At 37.3% G+C, this 27268-nt stretch overlaps 1 protein-coding gene across 2 annotated transcripts in view; it reads right to left on the reverse strand.

Annotated features, from left to right (window-relative positions):
• The window catches only part of LOC106884293 (bridge-like lipid transfer protein family member 1), a 208567-nt gene that overhangs the window by 67289 nt on the left and 114010 nt on the right, over nucleotides 1-27268 (reverse strand). For both annotated transcript variants that reach the window (XM_089361980.1, XM_089361979.1), the window contains exons 31-47: nucleotides 26840-26968; nucleotides 26542-26662; nucleotides 25241-25317; nucleotides 22571-22654; nucleotides 21405-21501; nucleotides 20146-20219; nucleotides 19196-19336; nucleotides 18483-18606; nucleotides 17449-17598; nucleotides 16575-16786; nucleotides 13555-13697; nucleotides 12921-13044; nucleotides 12189-12286; nucleotides 7868-7996; nucleotides 5032-5241; nucleotides 1652-1921; nucleotides 491-659 (exon numbers count right to left, since the gene is read on the reverse strand). In XM_089361980.1, the coding sequence (XP_089218106.1) occupies nucleotides 491-659; nucleotides 1652-1921; nucleotides 5032-5241; nucleotides 7868-7996; nucleotides 12189-12286; nucleotides 12921-13044; nucleotides 13555-13697; nucleotides 16575-16786; nucleotides 17449-17598; nucleotides 18483-18606; nucleotides 19196-19336; nucleotides 20146-20219; nucleotides 21405-21501; nucleotides 22571-22654; nucleotides 25241-25317; nucleotides 26542-26662; nucleotides 26840-26968 (2352 nt within the window). The remainder of the gene's footprint in view (nucleotides 1-490; nucleotides 660-1651; nucleotides 1922-5031; nucleotides 5242-7867; nucleotides 7997-12188; nucleotides 12287-12920; nucleotides 13045-13554; nucleotides 13698-16574; nucleotides 16787-17448; nucleotides 17599-18482; nucleotides 18607-19195; nucleotides 19337-20145; nucleotides 20220-21404; nucleotides 21502-22570; nucleotides 22655-25240; nucleotides 25318-26541; nucleotides 26663-26839; nucleotides 26969-27268) is intronic.

The raw sequence follows: 27268 nt of genomic DNA on the forward strand, positions 1-27268 counted from the left end.
GCACAGAAGTAGTAATATCAATAATGCTGATGATGATAGTGATGTTGGCAATGGTGGCCATGGTAGTGATGACGATGTTTGAGGTAGTGGTGGAGATAGGTGAGGAGGGGGTGTGATAAGGATGATGGTGAAGGTGGCAGTGCAGTGAGTGGTGGGGGTAGTGAAGACAGTGGTCATGATGATGGTGATGGAGAGGAGAAGGAAGAGTGTTGATGATGATGGGGATGGTATAAAGAGAGAGAGATGATGATGATGGTAATGATATAATAAGGGGAGATTTGGGTGGGGGGGATGACGACAATGATGAAAGCATCATTGATGGTAGTGGTGATGACAGATGGTGGTGACTGTGGAAGGGGTGGAGGTGGTGGTTAGGGTGACAGTCATCATCATTATCATGAGGATGAAGATGACTACAGAAGAAGGAAAAAAGGTAACGCCGAAAAGTTGCTAAACCAGCAGTTCCAGACGAGACTGCAGCTGTACTCACTCTCACATCTAAGCCTGGCAAAAAGAATACGGTGTTCTCAATGGCTGGTGGTTGTGCAGGGGGCCCTTTCTTGACATGACTCGTATGAGTGAATAGCGTTGTATTGGAGTCTTGTCGCTTCATCTTTTTACGGCCAGCGACAGGAGATGTCTCTGGCTTTTTGTGAACCCTGCAATATCAACAAGTACAATAAACAGCAACACACACACACACACACACAATATCTCATAAATATGGAGGCGAACTGGCAGAATCGTTAGCACACTGGGCAAAATGCTTAGCGATGTTTCGTCTGCTGTTACGTTCTAAGCTCAAACTCTGCCGAAGTTGACTTTGCCTTTCATCCTTTTGGGGTCGATTAAATAAATACCAGTTACGCACTGAGGGTCAATGTAATTGACCTAAACCATTTGTCTGTCCTTGTTTGTCCCCTCTGTGTTTATCCCCCCCACCACCACCACCAACACCACCACCCTGTGGACAATAAAGAAATAAATAGCTCATAAATATGTTCCATTTGAAATATATCGATCCCTTCGACTATAGGCGCATGGTCTGAAATTCGTGGGGAGGGAGTAAGTCGATCACATCAACCCCAGTATTTGACTGGTTCTTAATTTATTGACCGTGAAAGGATGAAAGGTAAAGTCTACTTCAGCAGAGCTTGAACTCAGGACAAAGATGAACAAAATATCACAAAGCATTTTACCCAGCATGCTAATGATTCTGCTAGTTCTCATAAATATTATTAATTATACTACTGGGTCACCTAAGAAAAAGAAGATCGATTTTTAATTCAATTGTACACCTTATCTGGAAACTGAATCCATAAAACTAATTTGATTCTTTTCAATATTTGGAGCAATAAAATGTTTTGTTTTTTTTTCCAATATCTTAATCAAAAGGTGAAAAGCTATGTTCATGGCCCTTTTTAGACCTTTGACACTGGTGAGGAAAAGGGAAGGAAAAATTGGGTTTTTTCTAAAACATAAGACCCTTTACAAGTGACAGCAACAGAGTTGGCTCTGCTACAGATTCCAAAGACCCGCATAATATTAAACCACATGCAGTGGGTAAAACTGACCACCACAAGTCACAAGTGAGGAATGTTAAAGACAAGATTATGAGATCAACGAAATATAAGAAGCAAAAACTGTGTACCCCTTCTTGAGGTCTTCTTCTTTGTTGTCTTTTGGATGCAGAATCCACTTCCCGCTGTTAATAAACACTTTGAAATCGAGCTCAAAGTCTACGCTGGGATCTGGTGTATTGCTTGAAGATGCTGAAGAGGCTGCAGTAGATGCTGCTGTCGCTGATCCAGAGGGTGCATTACCAGGAGGTACTGTACCCACCTTTGAAGAACTGCTTGGTGTTGGTGTTGAAGACTGCTGGTACCTCACTTGTTTGCAGTTGTCAAATGGCTTACCATCACTGAAGAAATAGAATGCAGTTAACTTATAGTTGGACAAATGCACTCACACACACACAATATATCAACAAATAAAAAGATGCAGAAATAAAAGTTTTAGTAAAAATAGAGACAAGTTTTGTTGCTGCCTGCAAGATCTGTGAGAATATTTCACAACACATTTAACAGACAGACAGCATAAACAACAGCTATTTGCAACAGCTGTGCCATCTGGTGGTAGATTCTTGTTAATTAAAGTGAGTGTAAACAACCCAATTAGTTAACGACTCCAGTTTCACCTGATGATTAACAAAGTTAAGCCATCATAATTGCACGCTTCAGTGAAAAATCATGAATAAAATTACCAATGGTTTTTTTTTTATGTTGTACGCTGTGGAAATGAAGAAAAGAATACCAACTCTTGTCAGATTATGTATTTTACAGATGAGTGATCATCTAACAATAGTTCAATTATACAATGTTGTTACATACAATTGTCTCTGCACGCTCATTCAACCCATTAGACATAGCAGCTAAATCACACACACACACACACATCTTAGAGTCATACAAAACAGAAAATATATGAAATGTGTCCTAAATATTCCTAAAAAACACAAAATTGGTTGGCCATGGATTGATCGATTTTGAAAACAAACCTGCTGTATATACATATACACATATCAATAACAAAAGACAAAGACACATAAAAAAACAAACAACAGAGGTCCAAAGAACATTCACAGTTAATATTAATAGGTTGACCTCAAAGAAGGAAAAAAAAGTTATAAAAGAAAAGCTCTAGAACAGGGGTTCTCAACCATTTCTTTTTTTTTTTTTTAATCTATGGACCCCTTTGATTACTATTTTATTCTGGTGGACCCCCATAGACATTCAGCTTAAAAACTAGTTTTATAGAAACTGCTTTCAAAATTCACACCTTCACTTGTGTAGAATGAATTATGGAAAACATTTGAGAAAGAAACTTAGCTGCTTCTTGCAACACATTAATACAGACATCTAAAGCAAGAGAAATTTTTTACTATTGTGGACAATTTACTATTTTGCTGCCTGAACCCCCAAATGTCTTGTATGGACCCCAGCTGAGAACCACTGTTACAGAGAAAAGTATAAGTTTTCAGACTTAGTTCAGAAATACAGAGAAAAAGTTTAGGATAAAGGAGAAAAAAAGAAAGGAGAGCCAAGAAAAGGAAAGGATGAAGGCCAAGCACAGTGGCAGAATGGGGGGGGGGGGGGTCGAGAGAAGTGTGGAGAAGGGGAGTAAGGAAAGGAGCAACGGTAAAGAGAAGAAATAAAGGGTTTAACAACATAACACAAAACACTTGAATCCAACCAAGTTGTTGACAATGCGACTTGTTTGCAACTGCTCTGACCATCTTAGAAGTGTTGGGAATGAGAATGATAAGACAGGTTCAGACAGCTTACCTTGTCAGGGGAAGATACACGCTACAGATTTTTTCTAAAGATTTGGACAGAACTCTGGAGAAAGAAATTGAAGACAAATTTGGCAATTCTGGAAAGTACTATTTGAGGAGAATGGAAGTGATGCTGAAAAGACCAGTCAATTTATTGGATTCAACCAATTTGAAGAATTCGGGGACATGGTGACTGTGTGCATGCAAGATTGAGAACCTAGGGAAGGAAGGAGAGTTTGGAAGAAGTTTTGATGAATGAAGTGAAGCAAGCAGCAAATAGAAAAGCTTTTACAATGGAAATATTGCTTAGAGAGCCATGATGGCAGGAAACGGTATAGATTAAAAGAGAAAGCTCTCCTACAAAGTGAAAGACAGAGATCTTACAGACCATGCAATGTATAAACATTATTTGTTAGTCTCCTACGTATTCTGGTGGTAAGTGAAACTCTTGGTAGTGGCGGTGGTGAATAAAGTTCCCAACTTTGTGGTAATGGATGACTATCTCTAGTGTTATAGGGAGTTATTGTCACCCACATCACAATAGCACAGTTGAATAAACCACCTGCAGTTTCAGGGTCATGGCAAATCGACTGAGTGAGGAACGTGAATTGAGAATGGTATTTGTTAACCACCAAGATTTCCTAGATGGGTTGAGAGCAATACATTTGCTGCCATAAAAGTCAAAGTGCTCTGAACAGTTGGTTGGTATAATGCTAACACGTGGAATCAAACTGAGCGATTCTTTAGCAGTATCCTCATCATCATCTTCATTTAACATCCTTTTCTTCTTCATGCTGGTAAGCTTGGAGACAATAATTCAAAGTAAAAACAGAGACACATTCAACAAAATATTTACATGTCCCTGTACAACTGAGCCATAGAGCCCCAAGCAACCCAGTGAAGGAGCTGCTATGGAGTAGCTCAATTTGCTAGAAATAGCAGCATAATTTTCTCAATTCCACCATACCATTTTATGAAAAGAGAAACCATTGTATATGGTCAAGGACAACAAAAAGCTGGATGGTCACAGCTGCAATATCATTAATCATAAGTCTGCTCAATCAGGGCTGACCAGGACAGACCAGTACTTGGCCATGGACCATTTGGTATCCGGTCACACAGAAAGAAATTTTTTAATTTTATTTTTCTTTTATTGACTATCACAGTCTGTGGGGTGTTTTTGCATGTTTTTTTTCTTTTTGCTGATGGCATTCCGTTGGTTATGACAACTAGTGTTCCATTTGATCCTATCAATGGAACAGCAGGCTCATGAAATTAAATTCCAAGTGGCTGAGTACTCCACAGACACATGTATCCTTAATGTAGTTCTTAGGGTGATCCAGTGTGACACAGAAGGTAACAACATTGAGCCCCCTTTGAATTACAGGTATAACATTTTTGCAAACTGAGTGCACTGGAGCAACATGAAATAAAGTGCCTTGCTCAAAGACATGTTGCCAGTAATTGAACTCACAACCTTACAATCATCAGCTAACTATCCCTAACCACTAAGCCACATGCTGTCACATGGATTATACATGAAATAATCAGATTATATATTACGCACTTTATTATGTGTGTGATCCCCTGGTCTGTGGAAATCTTGTTTGCACGAAAGCAGTCCATGGTGCGAAAATGATTGGGGACTGCTGCCCTAGGCCTATTAGTGGTGTTATGTAGTTGTAGATGGTACTTACTTGGCTGGATGAAGTGGTTGGAATGGTTCTTTCTGGTCTAAAGATAATTCTTCATCTGAAGACAATGATGCCTCTGAACTGGAAGACAAGATGTCGTGAAGGTTATATGGTCTGTGGGAGACTGGACAGCGTAGAGAATGATGTCTCATTGGTTCCTGGATGCTGCTACTTCCATTACGGAAGTCAAAAATATTGTTAGTATCGGGTGAGCTATGATATTAGGAATTTGTATGTGAAAGAGAAAGAAAGAAAATAGTAGCATAATGAGTTGCAAAGACAAGAGGGCAGCATTGAAATGCAAGGAAAACAAGAAGCATTTTCTATTCTAAGATCGATTTTGAAAATTTAAAGTTTTGCATTTTGTAAGAGCAATAGTCTTTACAGGTAAGTGACCTCCCTCCTGGTAAATGTTCAACCATTGGGGGCCTACAATTGGCCTGTAAGATTTAGGAGCAGTAAGGTTTTAATCTCATGGCCCTGTAGTTAGAACTCAAGCACTTCTTAAGATACAAATTAAAATCCAATTACCACAATAAATAATTATCTAAGATTAACATTGAGCTGAAGAGATGAAATGAGAATCATTTACCTCTCATAGGCCCAGGCCACCCACAATAAATATACACCATGGAATAGTGTGAAATCAGATTAGAGAGCAATTTGGCTGCTATTTCTAGCAGGCCAAATGCCCCACCACCGCCAATCATGAAGAAGGTACACCACAAAAGTGTAATGAACAACACCAAAACACTTTTGATTAAAGTCTTTCTTTTCCTTTATTTTTCAGAATAACTTAAGGGAGGAAGGGCAACAGACAGGTCCTTTTTGGGGAGCCTCCAAGACAGGAGAAGTTCTCCTCAGAAAAGACCCCAAACCTATATATGACAGAGTGGATTGCACTCAAGGCAGACAAAGGCCAGATCATGTTCAAGGTTAAGTAACAAGACCAAAAACACACTAAGGAATAGTAAGCAGTGGTAGCATTATGTAACTGATCAGTGTTTTTATCAGCTCACAATATCTGACTATTTCATACAGGTACACTGCGTGAAGAATCCAGCAGAGCAACAACAGCCCAGCCAAATAAATGACATTTTATAACTAAATATTAACTATTTAAATTAGGATTACTTTCATCAATAATAGAAAATAAAATATAATAAAACAAAGCAAAAAAAAACAAATTCATTTATTTACTCTAAATATTATTTTTGTCAATGTTGCAATGGCTGGACAGATCTAGAAATTGGCATAATTTTTGAGAGGAGATATATTTGTAACTGGATAACTCTTTCCAATATTCATCCACTCAATGAGAATCGATTCGAGTTATATAAAAGCAAGGTAATCCTTACATATAATACCTTACTCAAAGATCACTATATAAGCTCGCTCCTAGAAATAATGGAAGGGCTTTCCATTATTTACTGCTCAGGCAGCAGTCACCAATTAGCTAATTTGATTTTACATTTCATCGCTAAGGAATATTATTAGAGAGGATAAACTTACCATATCTGCTGAGGTAATAAGTATTAATGATTTGCTTCTGCTTTAGTCATTAGTTAGAGCTACACTAGATATAGAGAAAGAGTTGGCAGGCGGAGAGAGAGAAGATTTTGAAGGAGGAAACACAACGGAGGTCAAGGAAAAAGCAAGCAGAGGAGGGAGAACACAGGGAGGAGAGATTAATGAAAAACACAAGGATTTTATAGGGTTAAATGAAAAGCAAATAAATAGATAAGTAAAAGACATTATAGGCACCAATTTGAGAGAGGGACTACAAAAACAGCCACTTAGGAACAGGACTGGCCTTAGGGTTGCTGGTGCCCCGGGAAAGCTTGTTTTTGTCAAGCCTTCTTTGGTGGTCCCTAGTACATGGCACCCTGGGCGACTGCCCAAGTTGCAGGTACCTTAAGTTAGCCTCACTTAGAAAACTCGTAGCGTGAATCACTTTCTGGACAAGGTACCAGTTATGCTACAGAACAGTTAGCCAATTTATCTGCTCAAATAAGATGTTATATAATTAGCTGTTCTTCATCATCATCATTTAATGTTCAGTTTCTATGCTGGCACGAGTTGGACGGTTTGACTGAGGTCGGAAGAGCCAGGAGGCTGCACCAAGCTCCAATCAGATCTGGCAAAGGTTTCTACAACTGGATGCCTTTCCTAATGCCAACCACTCCAATAAATAAAATATCTTAATCTTGAAGTTTTTCTTTTTGTTTTACTTCCCCCACCATCCCATAAGAGTCAATCTTGAAAATTAAATTTTAATTCTCCTTTTGATCTCAGTAATTAGACTGCAGCCTTGCTGGATCACAGCCTTCCAGAGAGGAATCAATAATGAACTTGTATTTTATTGAGCTTAGAACAATAAAAAGGAAAAAGAGGGATTGAGTGGGATTTGAACTTGGGACATAAAGGAAAGAAACTGAATTTGAAATTGTTATATTGAAAAAGCACGGGAAGTTATTTTTCAAATGTTTTAATAACATTGTAATTTTCATCTTGATTCCCCAATCACCTAAATAGCTTTTAGAAATAAAAATAAGATATGATAAAAATAAAATGAAATTTAAAAAAAAATCAACATAAAAAATTTAACTCACAAAGCATGCACAAAAAAAAAATACGAACATGCAAAACTGAACAGACACAAACAATGAGGGCAGAGTGGTTATTAATTATTTAAACACACAAACATTTAACAGCATAAGAAAGAGAGAGAGGAATTACTGCCTATAAAGCATGCAACGACTAGAACTACAAATTACTAAAGAGTGACAAGTGGGAAAAAAAAAACAAAAGACAGATTCAGTAGAAGTGACAAGCGTACCCAGGAGATGTGTCAGGTGACGACTCAAATGGCATTTCGGCATGCGTGATTAAAGATTTAATTTCAGAAGACGAGCCTTCGGCCAGGCCTTCTGTGTGTCGCAATATAGGAGCTTTGCCATTAGACTCGCTGTTAATGGAAGAAAAAATAGAAATGATAATACTCCAAAGAATTCCTCTTAGAGATGATGACATGCAGGTTTTCCATTTTCTTTTTTTTTTTTTATTCCCTTGAATGATTGTTTGCTCAAAATACATTCATAGACTAACAACAACAAAAACTAGTGTCATCATCATCATCATCATCACCAGTTTCAAATTATGATGCACTTACACATTTATTCACACTATTCGCCAATGCAAAAGATGTTTCAATAAATTCGGTTTCTAATGCACGATTAGGTTTCTTTTTCCATTTAACATATTTTACTTGCACTCATGGGTGTCCAGGTGCATATTATTGTACCAATACATAAGGTTTGAGTTAGGGTTATTTTACCTTGGATTACTTCCAAGAATCATCAAGAGTATTGTTATCATCCATCAAAAGATTCCTTCAAGTTTTTTTTCAGGTTTCATTTTATTTTTGTTTTATATATATATAGGCGCAGGCATGGCTGTGTGGTGGGAAGCTTGCTTCAGGCCGACCATGTGTGTGTGTGTGTCCCCCTCTGCCATCGCTTGACAACCGATCTTGGTGTGTTCACATCCCCGTAACGTAGCAGTTCGGCAAAAGTGACCAATAGAATAAGTACCAGGCTTACAAAGAATGAGTCCAGGGGTTGATTTCTTCGACTAAAAAGCAGTGCTCCAGCATGGCCACAGTCAAAATGACTGACACAAAAATAAATATATATATATATATATACACACACACACATATATGCATGTATGTATATATATATATATATATATATATATATAGAAACACATAGCATATTTTTCTTGAACTTATTCGTTTTCTTGTCATTATTTAAGAGCCCCAGGTTAATGTTTTTTTCACCAATGTGTGTGTGTGTTAAATAGTTGCCTCTTTTCCAGCAAAAGATAATTCAGAGACTCACACTATAATGTTGATACTGGTTGTTGTTGTTGTTGTTGTTTGGCTACAGCAGAACAACCCTGATAAGGCAGACCATAATCAATTAGTTAATCCATATCACCTTTTAGCTAATCAATAATCTAACTTTACAAACGACTAATAACCCAACAAATCATAAAAATTTTAATATTCAATATATTTAAGTATATTTCTATGTTTAGAAATGCAGATCAACTCATTGTTGTGGAAAGGAACTTGGGAGACACACTTTATCCCCACCTTCTCAACAGTCGAAGTATTGAATCTCCTGCAGTTTAATGATTATCAAACTACCATCATCATCATCATCTTAATGTCTACTTTTCCATGCTCGAATGCGTCAGATGATGTTTGGTGAAGCAGATTTTCTACAGCTGGATACCCTAGCTGTCACCAACCCTCACTTGTTTCCAATATTTCCCCTTGACCAAACATGTTCTCACAGAATATTGGAAACGAAGAATGCTACATGACAGTGACACTCACTTATAACCATCATAACAGTCAAGATAAAGAACCACTACACACACACAAACACACACATGCATATATGTCAAGGTGACCTGTGCAGTATTTTCTAAATGACAACAAACTGTTTTTGCCATGACATCAGCAACAACCAGAATTAAACTTTTGTAGTCAGAAAAAATGTATATTCAATATCCGGTGCCATGCTTCTATGTACCGAAAGGGTATCTTCTGTCTTTCACTACAGGCTTTATAACAACAATATAGCTGAGAGAAAATACCTCAGAGGAAGATATTTAACCATACTTGACTAAATAGAATATGTTTTGCTGAAGAGGTCCAACAGGACCAAAACATGTCTACTGCCTTCACCAAATCCACTGCTATAGTGAATCCTTCATATTTTTCCCCTCCTCACTTAACTTGAGGAAGTTTTTCGGTCAAGTAATTTGTGTGAATAATTCCAAAGTTTCACAATGCATTAATATTCTATATGTGATGATCTGATATATTAATTTGTACAGCTTGTGTACGTAAACATGTAGGAGTACCATGCAACAGAGATTAGTGATGGATCCCACAAAATCACATGACCAAATACGAGATGGATCAGCAGCATGCAAGAAGAAGAAGAAGAAGAAGAAGAAGAAAAGAAGAAGAAGAAGAAGAAGAAGAAGAAAAGAAGAAAAGAAGAAGAAAAGAAGAAAGGAAGAAGAAGGAGGAGAAGGGGAAGGAGAAGAAGAAGAAAAAGAAGAAAAAGAAGAAGAAGAAAGAGCTTGTATGAAATCTGAAAGACAGTGGAGTTATCACACATATACACAACAAAAACAACCAACATTACTGGGTTATCCAGCAGATTACTTGATGAAAATTTTATCCAGAATTAAATTACAAATGCAGGATACAAAGCTGAAACCAATTGTTAACATTATTTTTTGACATCATGTTAGAAATATTCATTTTAAATGTTTTTTTATACTTATTTACAGAAACATCTACATTTAATTTCAAGATACATCACAAGATCAATTACAGTAAATATAAACATTACTTACATAGTCAGGGCAGAATAAACAACTTTACATGCAGTTCACTTATTTACATACAATGTCAAGGTTTCACCCTGACATCAGGCAATTAATCTTAGACAAAACACTTAAAAAGAAATAACCAAATATAAGATAATTGCTTCATAGAAATCTCATTAATCCATGAGTAAATGTAGCCAAATTATCTGCTTACAACAGATAAAGAAGCTATTCGTTTATTATTTTCTACTCTAGGCACAAGGCCCAAAACATTTAGGGAGGGCACCAGTCGATTAGATCGACTCCAGTATGCAACTGGTACTTAATTCATTGACCCTGAAAGGATGAAAGCGAAAGTCAACCTCGACGGAATTTGAACTCCGAACATAAAGACAGACATACTGCTAAGCATTTTGCTCGACGTGTTAATGTTTCTGCCACCTCACTGCCTTAAACAAGCTGTTCATTTATTACAACCAGTCTGCTATCTTACACACCATTCTCATTCTCTGAATACTTCTATAAAGACTCTCGGGAATTTGACTACCTTAAAGTTTGCAAAGCTGATCTGTTCAGAGCAAACCAGGAAAGCCACAATGGCTGATTACAAAATTAAATTTAACTTTGTATATTTAGAGTTAAACAGTTCTTCATGTGTCCCCTTTCTACAGATCATCATCACCATTTAACTTTATCATGCTTGCTTGGGCTAGACGGGAATTTTTGAGGTAGATTTTCTATGGCCAGATGCCCTTCCTAACACCAAGCACTTTACAGAGTGTATTAGGTACATGCTAATATGACAGCACCAGAGAGGGTTTTGTCCTCAACAAGACTAAAGCATCCTCATGACCCTATGTCGTATCTGTCCACTCACCAACCCCAACATGTACTGAGTGCATTTTATCATGGCACCAGCACTAGTAAGGTTACCTGGTATTCTGCAAGGCCGTCATCACTACTCAACATTCTTCATTTAGTGAAAGCAATGTAACCAATAGAGTTTTTTGTTTTATGTAACAAAATATTTTTTTAAATAAAGCAACTGTTAAAGGAGACTCACCAGTTTAGCACAATCTAACATTATTGAATAAAAGGTGATTAAGCAATATCATTAAAAAAACACCAGAGATTTCAGTTACAGTATCAATCATAAGTTGTGTCATCAATGTTGCAGCCCAACTTCCAGACAAAATGGAATCTTAGTCCAAAAAATACCCAACTATTATTGTAACAGCAGTATGGTTAGATTTCTACTTCATACGTTTAAAGGGTTTCACAGAGCTTAATAATCCCTTAATTTAGGAGACAATACATATTATCTGGATTGAAGTCAGAAAAGAAATGCTCAATCTCTCCACAGTTCAACCAACATCCTGCAAAATATCATCTCTTATTACAGAAACCTTGCTGTTATGGTATAAAAATTTTCCAGGTGGGTTGTGTCAAGGATTTGGTCTACTTTCATTTGAAATAGTTTCCTTTATGTTACTAATGTCTTGAAGAGATAAATGCCACAACTTTCTATTCTTGAACTCGAAAATAGCTCAGAATTTAAATGCCAGCTGTGGGAATAATCATAACAGGTAAACATTTTCCAAAACAAAGCAAAATAAAATATAACAACATAGGAATTTGTACTCGGTTCTCATTTCAAATGAGTATTACTGCTCTCAAGCACCACCAATTATCCTCTCTAAACTTATCAACAAAATGAAAATCAAAACTGACAAACTTTCACTGACCTTCGATGATGTCTTCGTGGATGATGCCCACCAAATGATTTGGACCTAGAGTGAGTAGGTTTGTGCCCAAGACCCAAAGTGTCCTTAAGTACGGAAGCCTAAAAAAAAAAATAATTCAATGTAAATTAAATGAAGAGCAACAAAATACAACTAGTATAAAATACCAATTTTAAGTGCTACCAGTCGAGAACTCTGCATACCGGAAGCCAGTAAGTGTATGGGGTCATCAGGAGAGAGTGCGCGCCATTTTGGGGCTACCTCTCGACGGCATCAATGCGCACCCCCCCCCCTCACTGATATGAGGCCCCGCTTGCTAGATCAACTGGTTATTAAATAAAGCTCAATATTTCTTTAGCCATCGCTCATTGTCATTAAAATTAAAAGCTAAAGTTTGTCGTCAACCTACAAGCTCATTAGGCCACAGATTACCCCAGTTTCCACGACATAAGTGCTACAATACATGACACCCCTGAATGGGATACCAATCCAATACAAAATGAACCCCAGCTGATATTCATTTCAGCTGAATTGACTGAAACCATGCCAAATGTTCAGAGCCCCCAACTTGCCACCAAATCTATGTATTGAACTCATGACCCTACAGTCACGAGCTGAACACCACAGCCACTTGGCCACAAATCTCAACATGGTGGTATACTAAAAAAAATTTAATTAGATTGAAAGCAATCATGAAATAAGTTTCAAAATAAAAGCCGAGTCAAAGAAGCAAACCTTTTCTCCCTGTTTTTTCAACTTATTCAAAACATCTCTCCGGAAATCATTAAATAATAGCATTTGCAAACCTTCCAGTTTTCTGATTTCTATGTCAACAACTGACTGTGAAGCACCAAGTTGTCTGTGGAGCAAACAAATGTTGTAAACATATTAAGATTAAGGAAAAACAAAAACAGAACATTATTTGAAATGTCGATTAAATCATTTTGATAAAGAGCAAAGTTTTATTAGCTGCAAGCATCGTTAAGTGTTCCACCACGTTTCTTGTTACTCTTTCTCCACTTCATAATTAACCTTCACTTCCATCCTCTTTGCAATAATTTTTTACCAGAATTGCATTCTCTAAACTCATATTTTCAACAACATAACTTGGTTAATTCAAACTAAATTTCTAAGACTAGAAATTCAGGTAAGTTGATTAACCCTTTCGTTACTGCATTTCTGTTGAGATGCTCTGTGTTTCTTTCAATTAATTTTAAATATAACAAAGAATTTAGTAAAATAACTTAGTTATCATTCAGCTTGTGTTAGGAACATAAATTGTGACTAAGGTTTGGTGGAAGATTTTAATTCAAAACTTATGAAAACAAGACATTTGTACTTTTTCTATCATTTTAATTTGTTTACTTACTTGAGATCTTGAACAACAATTGCTTGTTCGTTCATTTCTTTCTCGATGAGTCTTGCTCTCACTTTGGGTTCTAAAGTAGTATCAAACACAAAGGCAGGTAGGTGTTCAGCTGCAATGGTCTGTCTCCGAGTGGGAGCTTCATGCTGAAGAGAAGAGAATTTGTTTGGGAGTAGATTGGTCAATTTAGCACTTTGCTTTCTTTAACACACCCTTGCCTCCCCTTTAAAAACAAAAAACATAAAGACAGACAAAATACCACTGAGCATTTCGCCCGGTGTGCTAACGTTTCTGCCAGCTCACCACCTTCAAAAGTATGATATAATACACATTTCATTCAAAACTATGCGAATAAATAAGCATTAACCATTGAGCATTCAGATTACTCTGTCAAATGTAAACAACAAACACATGCAGCTTTCCTCGTTTTAATATCTCTTCATGTCTTACCCACTAATTAATCGTGTGACTATTACTAGAGACTTGCTGGCATAAACTCTACCCAGTTCTTTAATACTTCTGATACAATAAATTGCCCCTGTGGGAATTCCATATTTCTTAGTATGGTTCTGTCAAGGAGAGAATACATAGCTTATTGAGCACATTTTAACAGTATTCTGTTCCCATCATGCTAAGAATCTACACAGCTGGGGTAATTTTTTTGTTGTTGCTCACAGTTAACTTGTTGCTGAAAGTGATTTAATGTACCAAAGAAAAAGAAACTGGCTCCAGCTTTCAATTATTATGTAAATAAACTAACAAAAGAAATGTGTATATTAAAGAATTATATAATCCCACACCAGAATGTATATACTAACGATGAGTGGAAAACAGAGCAAATAAATAAAGAAAGAGAGCAGAGAGAAAGTGTGTGTGTGTGTGTGTTGGAGTGAATGCATCTATGGAAAAGAGAAGATATTTATGAAGGGGAGAGAATATAAGGGGGCTGAGATGCGTGTTAAAGTGCCGGGTTATCTAAGTATGTAAACATGTTTGTGTATGAGAGGAGGAGGAAGTGGTTGGGGAAGGGGGTGAAAACAGAAGGTAGGATCATTCCACAGAATGACCAATAATAAGCGCAGCAGATACATATATCAGAAGAGCATCCAAAAGATATTAAGACATTCGTGCCAAGAAAAGGGTGCCAAGAGCCTTCAATATCAAATATCAGTGAAACAAGATTTCGTACACTTCACTATGGGCGTCTTTATATATACACACACACACACACACACACACACACACACACACACATATATATATAGCTGAAAGCTTTGGTCTTGGACAGTTTACATCAAAGAGTGAAGTTAAGTTTGCAGTAATATACCCAGTAGTAACATAAATATGTCTTTAGTATATATTGATGCCAAATTTATTACAATGTTTACATGTTTCCCATTACATGGCCCATTAATAATCGTTAGCAGACAAGAAACTGTAGAAAGATAATAAGCTCAATCATGTAATGAATAAGCTGGAAAGGGGGAAGAAAAAGAAAGAAAGAAAAGAGTAGGAGAGAGAGAGATAGAGAGACAGAGAGGATGAAGGAAAACTACAAAGAGGAGACAGAAAAAAAGAGAATGGCATACAGGAGAGAGAGAGAACTGAGAGAAAGAGAAAAGAGAGGACAGAGAGAGAGAGAGCACAGAGAGAGGGGAGAGAGAGAGTACAGAGAAAGAAAGAAAAGACAGAGTGAGAGAGGGAGTCAGAAAATGAGTGACACAAGAGAAGAAGAGATAGACTGTGAGAGAGTGATGAGACAAAGCAGGAAGCAGAAAGAAGAGGGAGAAAGAAAAAGAGAGAGAGAGAAGTAAGAAAGAGAGACAAACAAAGAAGAAGAAGAAGAAGAGAAAGACTTCTACACACACAAATAAGAACTGGCTGATAACATCTCACTAAAGCAAGTCGATTCCTTTTAATTTTATGCTTAAGTTGTTTGTGGTAACAATAATAATAATAATAATAATAATAATAATAATAATAATAATAACTATGGCCTCCAGTTTAGGCATAAGGCCAACAATTTTGAGAGAAAGGGAGTTAGTGAACAGCATTAACCCAGTATTTGACTGGTTGTAGAATTTATAGAGCCAGAAAAGAATTTGTAGCTGAGAGCTGCCTCAGATTTGAACTCACAGCATTTTGGTTTAAAGTTACATCCACTTTTGATTAGCATTGCCATATTTGATCATTTTGAATAGAGCTGGCTACGATACATCATTGTCATCATTTAACGTCCCTTTTTTCCATGTTGGCATGGGTTGGACAGTTAGACAAGAGCAGATGAGTCAGAGGGATCTTCCAGGTTCCATTGTCTGTTTTGACATGGTTTCTACAGCTGGATGCCCTTCCTAATGCCAACCACTTAACAGGGTGTACTGGGTGCACTTTTTGCACGGCACCAGCACAGATAAGACCCTTCAACTGAGCAAGTTATAAGACTGGAAAAAGGAAACAAGGATAGTTTATACTCTTAAATATTAGTAAAACACCTCCTGACATCTTTCACAGCAAATTATGGTTCATATCAGTTTTGATATACACTGAGACGCCAAAACAAAAAAAAAAACAGTTTTACATAGTTTAAAGGTGAAAAGAACTCCCTAGAAGCTATTAATTAGCCCAAAGAAACTCTGGATTTTTTTTTTTTTTTGAGACATTCTTATCTTAGGTCAGAAGTTGTGTGCCATTTGGCGCATGTCTATGAGTCATCTCTTAATTCTTTCTCTGCTTTTCAACTATTATCATTTCTGTTATCTTTGCTTGTTTCATGCCTTACAATGCAGCCATGCTGGGACCCCACTTTGAATGGTTTAATCAAATGAATCGATCCCAGAACATCTTTTTTTTTTAAGCCAAGTACTTATTCTTATCAGTCTCTTTTGCCAAACAGCTAAGTTACAGAAACAAACAAACCAGCTCTGGTTGTCAAGATATGGTGGAGGACAAACATACACACACACACACACACACATGCGCACGCATGCATACACACACACAGCATTTGTATAAAGTAGCCTTACCTGGCCCCATGGCAGTTTGCTCATCGTTCCATCAGGCGAGTCAGCTTCATTGAGAATGTCAACAGCGTCGTCATCATTCGGGTCTCCAGCAAGAGCCGTGAGGGTGTGGGCAAGGCCAGAGAGCTTTTTGCCAATGTTGGTGTCAAGATGAACATCAATGCCTTCCATCTCCCATAACACATTCAATATCCACTTGGCATTGCTGGGAGGATCTGTGGACAAGAACAACGGACAACAACGATGAAATGAACGGGTCTAAAAATAATCTCTTAGGTACAAGTTCACACATTAGTGGGGAAGGTATTTCATTTCTGGTGAGCAGCCAAACAACATAACCAGTCATCGAACAATGATGGGAATATGATTAGAGGGACCTGTCTCTTGTATCAGTTCTGAGCATCTGCCTTTCCGGTGTCTGTGGCTGACATTGGAGACTGACACAGTCTTCTGATTTGTTGGATTCTGCCAACTCATCCAATCCATGCCAGAATGGAATATAGATGCTAAATGATGATGATGATGATCTGATGAAGGATCACAATTTGCAAGACACTTCAATGGTGAAGTTATTTCCAAAGCATATAAGCCTAGAAAATGAATGTATAATGCTTATGACGAAAGACCAATGAATAAATAAATAAATCGTCATTACGATCACCATTTTACAAATAAATCAATAAATACTAAACTGAATTAACATTGGTCAATCTTCAACATAAATTTCTATCAACAGATTGGGAAATGCACAAATTCTTAAAAATGCTTTTGTTTTTTTGGAAAGTCTGTTCTTATTCATATAGTTGGTGTCAAACATTCAACCCACTTCTTAACACAACCACAACAACAACAACATGCTCATGTATTGGTCAATTACCTGTGGCTTGTTTATTAATAGTCCTTGAACAGACTTCATATGTTCCTTCTGGTACAACACATGCGTTCATTATGGGGCTGTCTTCTTTATTGACCGGTTTCCATTCATCCCATGATGTTTCAAAGTCATCAGCAAACCGAAGACAAAACCCTACAAGACAACAGAAAACATTTTGGTGGGCAATTTACAAAATATATTTTAAATGAATAAGACAAAAGCATCAGTATTTAATACATGTAACTATTCACAAAATGGTCAAAGTAAAAGAGAGGAAACAAAAAGAGAGGAAACAAAAGAGAGGAAACAAAAAGGCATAAATCAAACAACATTAGAATTATGCATTCTCCCCCCCCCCACTCATATGTTCCATTGATCATCCTTTCTGTAGCACCAATCATCACTCTCTCTTCCCTATTTCTTAACACCATTCCATATCTACCACCAACCTCCCCACTATCTTTGTTCAACAGTCACTACATACACCCCTATATACCTCAGATCACATCCACCCTTATCACACTTTCTCCCAATATTCTTGCAACTTTCACCTGCCAGCTTCCTACCTCCCATCCTTACATGCCCTTGCTTACTCCCAGCCTCAGTTTCTAGACATGAGTGGTCCTGAGACCAAGGTCTCTACCATGATTTTTAAGAAATGTGGTGGAAAACTAGCTCAGGAAGGCAGAGATGCTACTCCCTGCGACCCCTTTTGGAGCCCCCCCCCCTCCTAATTATTTTCAATAACTGCAAGGTCTAGTCCTCACTTAGCCAGCCCCAGTCAAGGAGTAAGGTGACAGTGTTGACATTAAGCAACACAAATATGATTTCTAAGAGCCTCAACTGTTTCAGATCATCTCTTAATATTCATCACTAAGTAATACAAACTCAATTACATATTTGTTTATCACAGCATGCTTCCAAAATAACACCCACCATCCAACACTACCAGTGGCTTTCATTTACACAGATGATATGTTTCAATGGAATCACTGGAGGACTTAAAACTCTGATGCATTATACAAACAAATACTGACCTGTGAAGCGTCCTTTGCTCACTAAAGATCCAGAAGAACAAGCAGAGATTTGAGTATTCTCAATAGTTAATACCAAAACTGTGCCAACATCAATGTCCATCAAACGAGTGACATTTTGGGTTCCCTGTAAAGAAGACAGTAAGAAATGTTGAATGTACCAGCATAAATATTTCGTTTTTGTATTTGGTCTGCAAAAAACTTGATATGGATTCATATGTTGAAACAAATTTTGTTGTCTTGGGAGGGTCATTATGCCAGTAATGATAAACAGATGCACTGGTTCAAAATCATTTCATCTATTGTTAGTCAATCAATGGGTTGCAACAGAGGTCATTGTAGTAGAGGTAGTAAAAGTAGAGAGAAGAGACAGCAAGCCAATAGGCCACATTACAATACATATATAAGAAGTTAATTAAAAGATAAGGGAATAAGAAGTTATGTTATTAACTTCAGTAGCTTATGGCTGTTTCTGCTATAAAATGCAATGCACTCATAGTCAAGTGCTTGTGTATCACTCTATAATTTCATCATAACTTCAAAAATGAAGGCTTTTCATTTTTGAAGCTCCAATGAAGCTATTGTCAGAGTCATCAGTCTTATACCAAATTGTTGCCAAGGAACCCAGATCCACTATCTGTGTTCATCCAGAGAACCCCGATTCAAATCCATACTTAACCAGTGTGCTAAGGTTTGAAAGACAACAGCTAACTTACATTCTGACTGTAAGAATGGATTGGTAGACAAATCCCCATGTCATCAACTGTTAATTGTAGAAACAAGGTGGTGAGGTTGGTGTGAGCTGACGGAGCAAGCTGGGGCAGTTTATCGATTACTTGTCTGGTGGCTGTCTGAACCTGTAACAAAGAAATACACATCAGAAGACTAGAAAAACAAAAACAGTAACTTCAAAAAGATCTTATGATTTGAGAAAGAAAACCATTTGGATAGAATGCATTTGAAACAAGGGTAAAGTCTGAGTCCATTTTGATTGATTGATTAATCAACATCCCTGAGAGAAAAGGGTTAGGTAGAAACTCCATAAGATGGACCCAGTGTAAGCTATGGACACATAAGAGGTGCAGCAACATCAAAAGAAGGCTAACTGGGAAGACAGTTTTTGCATGTGGCAGATGCACAGGGGCAATGAACACTAAAAATATGCAGAAAACAACTTCCGTCACACCACCTGAATGGCACCCATGCCAGTGGCATGTAAAAAGCACCCACTACACTCTTGGAGAGGTTGGCATTAGGAAGGGCATCCAGGTGGTGAAAGCTTGCCAGATCAAAATGGAACCTGGTGCAGCCTCCTGGCTTGCCAGTCCTCAGTCAAACCATCCAACCCATGCCAGCATGGAAAGCAAACGTTAAACAATGGTGACTCCGATTTACAGGAATCGTAATGTCAATTCCTCTTCACCCACTCATGAACTATCTGCTCTGGTGCTATGCATGCAATGGAACTGATGCCAAGCAGTATATGCCTTGACTATCCCTTGGACAACATCAATGGTGAGAGGGGGGAGTTGCAAGAATATTGCCCAAGCCTATTGATGTGTGTGTGTGTGTGTGTGTGTGTGTGTGTGTGTGTGTGTGTGTGTGTGAGTGCATCAAAGTATTCGTTAAACTGTGTATGTGTATAAAATCTATATAAGTATATTACCTCTCGGTTTAGAGCCATTCTCTGTTCAGTCCAGTATTCATAAGCATTTCTGTAATTCAGCCAAACTAGCACAGCTGAAATGAAAGGGGTTTAGAAATGATTAAAATTCCTAATTTATTGATACAATAATCCAAATTAACTTTACAAACACAGTGAAATATTTTGATGATGTTACCTTAACCAGCCTGATTCATGATAGTCTCCATAACATATTCTCACCTCTCTCCAACACAGGTTATTGAATTATGAGATCACATAATTTAATAATACTTCAACAACCTTTCACCTACAGCCTCAAACATAACCAAAGTAAAGTGGGGATCATTATAAAGACACTTAACCTGTAGAAATAGCAACCAAATCTCCCTTAAATCACAGGTCGTCATCTTAAAAAAGGGATATTTTAATCCTAAATATATTATTGAGTCAGAAATAAGACAGGATGGTCATGGTTAGAACACTGCTATACCAGGAGAGGTTTGTAACTAAAAAAACAACAAAATCTAAAACACCAGTAATTAAAGTTTACATCATTAACACACAACTTTTAATTACTTTACTCTTCTCATGGACCATATCACTGTTGGTTCATGATCTACAATTTCTTGACTGCTTATACTACCAATAACAGCAAGGTGTTTAGGCTATGAGAAAGCCACTGTATGGTCAGTCAATTCACTAGAATAAGCAGCAAAATCTTCCTCAAATTATTACTTCCAATGTACTTTGGTGCAGAGTGTCTCAAAATCTCATACCATCTTAATCCTTTAGCATGTGAACAGGCCACAACTGACCCAAATATTCTACCTGTTTTATGTTCAAATTGGCTATATCTAGCCTCTCACACCTAACCTACAATGTCATTCTAAAAACTAAATAATTACATCATTGAAATCTCAAAGCTGTGAGATAATGCATGATTAAATGAAAACAATGTGAATGAATAAGCATTATATTTGACAGATTAATCCGAGTGCTAAAGGGTTACACAAAGACATGTTGTATAGCATAGTGCATGGAACCCATGTGATGGTTATGAAACAGAGAGAATAGCCATAGATGAAAATGTTATAAGGTCAGCTCAAGCAGAGTCGACTTGAGATTAAAGAACAACACCACCAAAGTGTTTAGGACAGTTGAATTTCTGATTCACTTTCACATCATTTCAAACTGCAACCAATTTCACTAATTACTAACAAATAACATAAATCAAAAGATTAAATCACTAAATTAACAACAAACATTTCAGAAAGTCTAACCTTTGTCAAAGTCTTGGGGCTGTGCTAGAATAATGGGCCGAGTCAGAGTGATTAGCAGTGCTTCTTGGTCGTCTTCTTGGCCAGGTATCATTTCATCCTTGAAATAAATAAATTTTTTAAATGTTAAACAAGACTAAATAACCAAACAATGTAGTCCAAAAAAAAAAAAAAAAAATTAAGGAATGCGTAATTACAAAATTCATTTGTAGAAATATTTAATGCAGGAGTATAGTTTTAAAGGAGCCATGGACAAAATTGTCTCCAAGGACAACCAAGTGGTTTCTGATTTTATGAAGATGTAAACCAGAATGATATTTAGACTAAATCTTGAATGGTTTTAAAACCTAGAGTTCTCAACAAAAATAACTCCAGTTACATCTTCCAGGCAGCAAAAGAAATGGTTTAACTTCTGTCTTAGGTGCTTAATGTTAAACCACTGTGATAAAGAACTAATAAGGAAGCTTCCATGTAGTGACTCGATCATCTACAAACAGTCTTATTGCCTTGAAGACTAGGATACATCAAACAGTATAGTCCAAGATGCTCCGTGTCTGAAATACAGACAAGACGGTTGCAGTTGGAACATCTTTGATAATAGGGCTGTAAAACTGAGGCTGACTTGACTTCAAACAATAATGACAAACCTCATGACTTACCCATCTGCAGTAAACTTAAAACAGAAACTACACAGAAAGAGAAAGATTGGGATCTTTTCATTTATCAACAATATTTTCTCATAATGATGAACCTCATTAGCGGAAAGATAAGCTTTCGGAAACTCAAGTTTATATTCCAGTTTCAACTCATACAATAGTCCTATAAAATAGTATATTGAACAATATATTCTTAGAGTTGTCCTAGTTGTCACTACTTGAACGACATTTTAAAAATATGAACTGGTTTCTTTATTATTTGTATTAAGAATAATAATGGTTTTAGTTCCATAAAATCTTTCTAAAACAAATGCTACAGAGTTCAATACTTTTAATTCACAGAGCTGATAGCGAAGAATTAACCAACTCATGCCAGCAAGGAAAGTGGACGTCAAATGATGATGATAATGAAGATGAACTAAAAAGAAACACAAATTAGAAATAAAACATTAGATTTTGTTATTAAAAGCAAAACCATTCCCCCCCCTCCCCCCAACACAGCCTTCTACTTACTTGAATAGCATTCCGTATTCCAATTTTGGTCTTAAAATAAGCCATTGTTTGAAATTCAGGTTCTGCTTCTTCAAATAATGGGTTCTGGGAAAGATAATAAATAAATTTTTTAAAAAAAACATAACAATCATTATCCTATCATTAACATCACCATCAGCTAATTATGAAATTTTCATGAGATGCTGAATAATTAAATTTAATGACAGGTATTTTTGTATCTTCCTGAATCTTCGTGCTCTTAAGCTTGAAAATAAATGAAGGTTAATGCAATTAATGAAAGAATTTGTGTGTGTGTGCATGCATGTGTGCTCGTGTAAGTTATTCCATGTTAATATAGGTTCCATTCAAGCTAACGAGCTGGCAGAATCATTAGCATGCCAGGCAAAAAATAATTAGTAGCATTTCATCCATCTGTACATTCTGAGTTCAAATTCCGCCAAGGTCAGCTTTGCTTTCCATCCTTTCAGGGTTGATAAAATAAATACCAGTTGAACACTGGAATTAATGTAATTGATTTAATTTTCACCTGAAATTACTGGCCTTGTGCAAAAATTTGAAACCAATACAGTTTCAGTTTTCTATCAAACACAGATATTTTCCTTGTCTGTTAGAGATATATTTCTTAACACCAATCAATACAATAGAAACAAATGGTAACTGACTTCCCCAGTGAAACATTCAACTAAGTGAAATGAAATACCTTTTCTTTACATTGTAAATTAACCACTCCAATCGTAATCACTAAAATCTTGATTACCAAAGCATTCTAAAGATCACGTGCATGAAACTTGGTGCAGATGCGCATACAAAAATTGCTTTCAGAGATAATTTATTACTATTTAGATAATTATCACAATATCCTCATCTTTAAAATGTATATTACATGTATGCTAGGTTTTGATTGGGTCTCATCTCTAAATATCATGTTTCTTGTTTCAGAGTATATACATTTGTGCCAGGCTAGATTTGAACCAAGGGATTTTATTTGCATGAAGGATAAATAACAGAGATAAGGGCATTAATGATGTTCTTCATTCCAAAATAAAGAATAATTTTTCAATTTCATCCTTAGATGAGTGAGCATTCAGGAAACAGAATAAAATGTAAGTCGATGATCAGACATGAAATCAACTGAAATGTATTTGTTGTTGCCCTCATGAAAGGAAATTCATTTTGGAAATGTGGTCATCACCTTTTCCAGATTAGACCCCCACCCCTGTCATACCATCATCTTCATTCTCTCTTCTCTTTTCAACTGAGGCAGCCATATATTTCCTCTGCTGCAAGACCCCTAACTGCCCCTTTATTCACACTCTAAACTCTCATCATCAGGTACAAAGCCACCTCCCTCAATACTACTCCCCTTCTCAGTTGAGAGGCCTTTGCCTTGCTAGCTACTTGGTGACCTCACAGCTGCTGGTCCCATGTAAAAGGCACCCAGTACATTCTATAAAGTGGCCAGAGTTAGAAAGAGCTTGCAGCCATAAAAACCAAGGCTCAATCTTCTGACTTACCAGCTCTTGTCAAACTAACCCATGCCAGCATTGATGATGATGAAGAACAAAAAAAACATGTACCCATGCACAGCTGACACCCTTCAGCCACAGCAGACATTATCCTATGGGAGACAACTCTTCTTTTCCTCCTGGAAAATGTTATAACAACATCACTTTTTCAACTATATTCAGATAACTGAGAAGACCCGGCAAATAAAGTGAGTTCACAGCTGTAACCTGCACCAGTGTCGCATAACCAGCCCACTCAAAAGTACCTTGGATCGTAGGGCAACATGCCGTGCTTGAGGAGACCAACCAAATCACAATCAAATGGAAATTGTAGTTGTGATCCCCATGCCAGTGGCACGTAAAAAGCACCATCTGAACACGGCCGATGCCAGTGCTGCCTCAACTGGCTTCCATGCTAGTGGCACGTAAAAAGCACCAACCGATTGTGGTCGTTGCCAGCTCCTTCTGGTCCCTGTGCCAGTGGCACATAAAAGCACCCACTACACCCTCAGAGTGGCTGGCGTTAGGGAGGGCATCCAGCTGTAGAAACTTTGCCAGATCAGATTGGAGCCTGGTGCAGCCTTCTGGCTTCCCAGACCCCAGTTGAACCGTCCAACCCATGCCAGAATGGAAAACAGACTTTAAATGATGATGTTTATCTGTATATTTGATTCCTATTTAGACAAGAAAATGTAAAGTTCAAAGGTCAATAACTTTGGCTATGGAAGTTCTTAAAACTTCTGATGAGGCACAGCTAGTGTTACTAAAACATGATGCTTTTCATTTTAGCTTTATTAATAATGTATGGTTCGATGGAACCAATACTTTGATAAATATTCAAAATTTACCATTCTCTTTATCTTTTAAGCTTACATTGATTTTTTTTTTATTTTCATTTATTTTTTTCTAGACATTTCTTGGTTCCTCCCAGCTTAAATATGTGAATGGAATGGAAAAGCGGGTAAAAGAGAAGAATATGGAATATTAGAAAATGTGAGACAGAAAATAACAAAAAGAAAGAAACTTTAAAAAATGAAGGACAGAAGAGATGAACGTAAATGTGAAAAGAAAAACAAAAGTAGGAGAGAGAGAGAGAGAGAGAGAGAAAGAGAGAGAAGTGGGTGAAAGAGAAAAGAAATATAAAAACATTTATCTCTCAACATACCTTCAACAGTTGCCCCAAAGTAAGATTAAGATCAATATGAGCTCGGATGAAAACCTTCTGGTTATTTTCATAGACAGCTGATAAATACGAAATTAAAGAAATAGCTCAAGTACAAGAGATACAACAACAACAACAACAATCGACAACTTGAACAACAACAACAACAGATAATATGAGAAATTAAAGAACAAGGCAATAAAATGTGTCCGATACAATCTATTTCATTGAGGCAGTGAAGGCTTTTCCGTCACAGAATTTTGCTTTAGGTGAGGCATGGCTGTGTGACTAAGAAGCTTGCTTTGCAACCATGGGGGTTGCAAGTTCAGTCCTACTGCACCACAGTCTTTTACTATAACCCCAGGATGACGAATGCTTTGTGGGTGAATTTGTTAGATAGAAACTGTGTGGAAGCCCATCATGTATGTATGGAAGCAATTCCCAAACCAGGAGGTGCATTGTGTCCTTGAGCAAAACTCTTCATTTTTATGCTGCTCTCTTGCTCACTCACTTATCAATGGGTAATCCTGCAATAACTGGGTAGTTACCCTGTGATGGACCAACGTCCTATTCAGGGATGGAGGGTTAGGGTTAGGGGTGGAGTAGTAGTGTTGTAAGCTCAGTTATTCATTTGCCATGGCAACCAAGTTAACCTGTGGTTTTATGAGGCTTGGCATTCCTGACAGACCAAAGTCTAAGTAATCAGAGTCCAAACTTTATATATTCTGATATTAATGGATTTCATAAAATGTATTAACAATAAACTTAACAGAAGCGGTTCAAACCTAGGTTACACAACACTCATTTCCAAATGATTTCATAACACACTGAATCGCATTAACGAAAGGGTGTAGGTTCAATTCCCACACAGATGGAAAAACCTTCATCTTTTTAGGTGTAGGAGTGGCTGTGTGGTAAGTAGCTAGCTTAAGAACCACATGGTTCCGGGTTCACTCCCACAGCATGGCTCCTTAGGCAAATGTCTTCTACTATAGCCTCGGGCTGACCAAAGCCTTGTGAGTAGATTTGGTAGACGGAAACTGAAAGAAGCCTGTCGTATACATGTGTATATATATATATATTTATGTGTGTGTGTATGTTTGTGTTTGTCCCCCCAACATCGCTTGACAACCGATGCTGGTGTGTTTACGCTAAATGATGATGAAGTCTGTGTGTGTTTGTGTATAGATATACATACACATATGCACACACACACACACACACACACGCATGCATACACACATGCACACACACACACGCACACATGCATACACACATGCACACACACACACCTCTATACTTACAGTACTCTGATTTTGATTCTCGTGAAGCTAGTTGAACACGGTTTGATACTTCCAGGTCAATTGAACCAGTTTCTAACCGAACTGCATTCGATGTTGGTGTTGTGGCAGTAATTTGGATGCCCTGCAAGTCAAATAGTTGCAAAGTGAGAGAACATAACGAAAACGGTTGCAACATATTTCATATATATATAAAGAATTTGCTCTGAATCACAACACTGGAGGAGGAGGAGGAGGAGGAGGAGGAGGAGGAGGAGGAGGAACTTTTATGTAACATATAAATAATCTTCAAATAATTTACCTTCAGTCTAAAAAGAAGAGAATATAGCAGAGGTTCTCTGATTTTGCTCATGGTAGTTCCTTCATTGGTTGTCCAGATTCTTATTGGCTGATCAGATCCAGAAACTTTCTGAACTAACTCATTCACTTCCTGTTTGATGTAGACAAATAAAAAGCATTAAAAAGAAATAAGAAAATTGTGAACCAAATGATCGAGCACCTAAGTTGCCAGCCATTTGACATGCTCTACTAGAAATGCAGTAAAAACCTCTGTCATATCACTCTATTATCTTAAATAAATATCATGACCTGTCTTAACCAATGTTTTGGCATTGGGAAAGGCATCAGGCTATTGAAACCATGCCAGGTCTGACAATGGAGTTCAGTGCAGCTGTACACCTGGACAAATCTTGTCAAAAGGTCCAACCCATACCAGCATGGAAAACCAATG

Source organism: Octopus bimaculoides, chromosome 13 (genome assembly GCF_046866305.1).
Source record: "Octopus bimaculoides isolate indiv1 chromosome 13, ASM4686630v1, whole genome shotgun sequence".
In the NCBI taxonomy this organism is placed as follows: Eukaryota; Metazoa; Mollusca; class Cephalopoda; order Octopoda; family Octopodidae; genus Octopus; species Octopus bimaculoides.